This window comes from Kryptolebias marmoratus, linkage group LG21 (genome assembly GCF_001649575.2).
Source record: "Kryptolebias marmoratus isolate JLee-2015 linkage group LG21, ASM164957v2, whole genome shotgun sequence".
In the NCBI taxonomy this organism is placed as follows: Eukaryota; Metazoa; Chordata; class Actinopteri; order Cyprinodontiformes; family Rivulidae; genus Kryptolebias; species Kryptolebias marmoratus.
The window spans coordinates 23,501,849-23,504,078 of NC_051450.1; the positions used below are offsets into that span (position 1 = coordinate 23,501,849).

At 46.9% G+C, this 2,230-nt stretch overlaps 1 protein-coding gene across 9 annotated transcripts in view; it reads right to left on the reverse strand.

Moving 5' to 3' along the window:
• The window catches only part of LOC108228227 (receptor-type tyrosine-protein phosphatase mu), a gene marked incomplete at its 3' end in the record, with an annotated part of 63,738 nt that overhangs the window by 59,148 nt on the left and 2,360 nt on the right, over positions 1-2,230 (reverse strand). For all 9 annotated transcript variants that reach the window (XM_037973210.1, XM_037973209.1, XM_037973208.1 and 6 more), the window contains 1 exon segment: positions 550-662. In XM_037973210.1, coding sequence (XP_037829138.1) covers positions 550-662 — 113 coding nt within the window.

The window sequence follows — 2,230 nt, forward strand, 5'->3', positions numbered from 1 at the left end:
CTAAAACCTCATCAGGGTCCATCAGAACCCGTTCACCCGTCTCTAAGACCTCATCAGGGTCCATCAGAACCCATTCACCCGTCCCTAAGACCTCATCAGGGTCCATCAGAACCCATTCACCCGTCCCTAAAACCTCATCAGGGTCCATTAGAACCTGTTCATCAGGGTCCATTAGAACCCGTTCAACCCTCCCTAGAACTTCATCAGGGTCCATTAGAACCCATTCACCCATCCCTAGAACTTCATCAGGGTCCATTAGAACCCGTTCACCTGTCCCTAGAACTTCATCAGGATCCATTAGAACCCGTTCACCCATCCCTCAAACCTCGTCAGGGTCCATTAGAACCCATTCATCCGTCTCTAAAACCTCATCAGGGTCCATCAGAACCCGTTCACCTATCCCTCAAACCTCATCAGGGTCCATTAGAACCCATTCACCCGTCCCTAAAACCTCATCAGGGTCCATTAGAACCTGTTCATCAGGGTCCATTAGAACCCGTTCAGCTGTCCCTAGAACCTTCTTTAAAGGAACATGTGATCGGAGCTCACCTCTCTCTCAGTGATGGGCCCGTCTCCGTTGATGGAGTTGGCGTTGAGCTGGATCCAAAGGTACGTGGCACCTACTGCCGTCAGCTGAGGGGGGGCAATGGGTACCGGCGGTTCTGGAGGGACCAGCAGAACCCAGATCAGCTTGACACACAGATAACCACACACACACACTCCTCAGGGTTTCACTGATCTCTTAACAAGAAGGGAGGGAGTAAACGAGTTAATTAATATTTGTGACCTTTGGCGAATCACAGCAGACCTGGATTCTATTACCCAGAATCCTCAGTGGAGCTGCTCTACTTCCTCCTGACCCAGTTCATCTCACACACACACACACACATGCTGGAGGATGCATGCATGTTTATCATGTCCAGGTGAAACTCACCTGTGTGTGTGTGACATAAAACACACACCTGCTGTGAGCAGCAATCGTTCAGTTAAAGGTCAACCTGAGTCATGTGACCAACAAACACCTGCTCACCTGTCAGCAGGTGTGTGTGTGACTGACAGCTGAATCGTGACTGATCAGGTGATCAGAATGATCAACTGGTGCGTTCTACCTGTAAGAGTCACTTACGTCTCTCCAGCTAGAACTTTGATAGAACATTTAAAAGAGAACGCCACAGATCTACAGATTACTTCACAGATCTCAAATCTGTTGTTGTTAATCAATGAAAGTTTGCATCAAATCACTAAAATGTTCTAAAGATCCATAAAAACACCACAGACCTGAGAACCTCCTGAGGACTCCCAGCAAATAAGAACCATCAGAACCTCCTAAATAGAACTCCCAAAACTGTGAACAGAACCATTAAAACCTAGTTAGTAGAACTCCCAGAAACGATACACAGAACCATCAGAACCTCTTAAGTAGAACCCTCAGGAATCATACACAGAACCATCAGAACCTCTTAGAACCCTCAGGAATCATACACAGAACCATCAGAAGCTCTTAGAACCCTCAGGAATCATACACAGAACCATCAGAACCTCTTAGAACCCTCAGGAATCATACACAGAACCATCAGAACCTTATAAGTAGAACCCTCAGGAATCATACACAGAACCATCAGAACCTCTTAGAACCCTCAGGAATCATACACAGAACCATCAGAAGCTCCTGACAGACCGGATCACTGACTCTGGTGGAACAATAGAAGCTGACGGTGAAACAAAGAGAACTTTAATTAATTTATTCTCCTTTATTCTCCAGAGTCTCAGAACAGATCGGCATGATGGGAAAAATACCCAGAATTCCCTCTGGCAGCTGTAGATGAAAGGATCTCCTCCCACAAAGATCACAACACGCCTAACGAGCATCATTAACACGCCTGTGCACAGAAACGTGTGTGAAGAGACAGGAAGGACAGACTTACTTTGAAGGAATCGATCTTCAAAAACTGATTCTCCGTTTTTATAAAAGACGAGTTCAGAAATGAGCTTCAATTAAAGTGATCCTTTAAAATATCAGGTTATAAACCATTACACCTGAGAGGACAGGTGAGAGGACAGGAGAGAGGACAGGAGAGGACAGGTGAGGACAGGAGAGAGGACAGGAGAGAGGACAGACAGGTGAGAGGACAGGGGAGAGGACAGGTGAGAGGACAGGTGAGAGGACAGGAGAGAGGACAGGAGAGGACAGGTGAGGACAGGAGAGAGGACAGGAGAGAGGACAGACAGG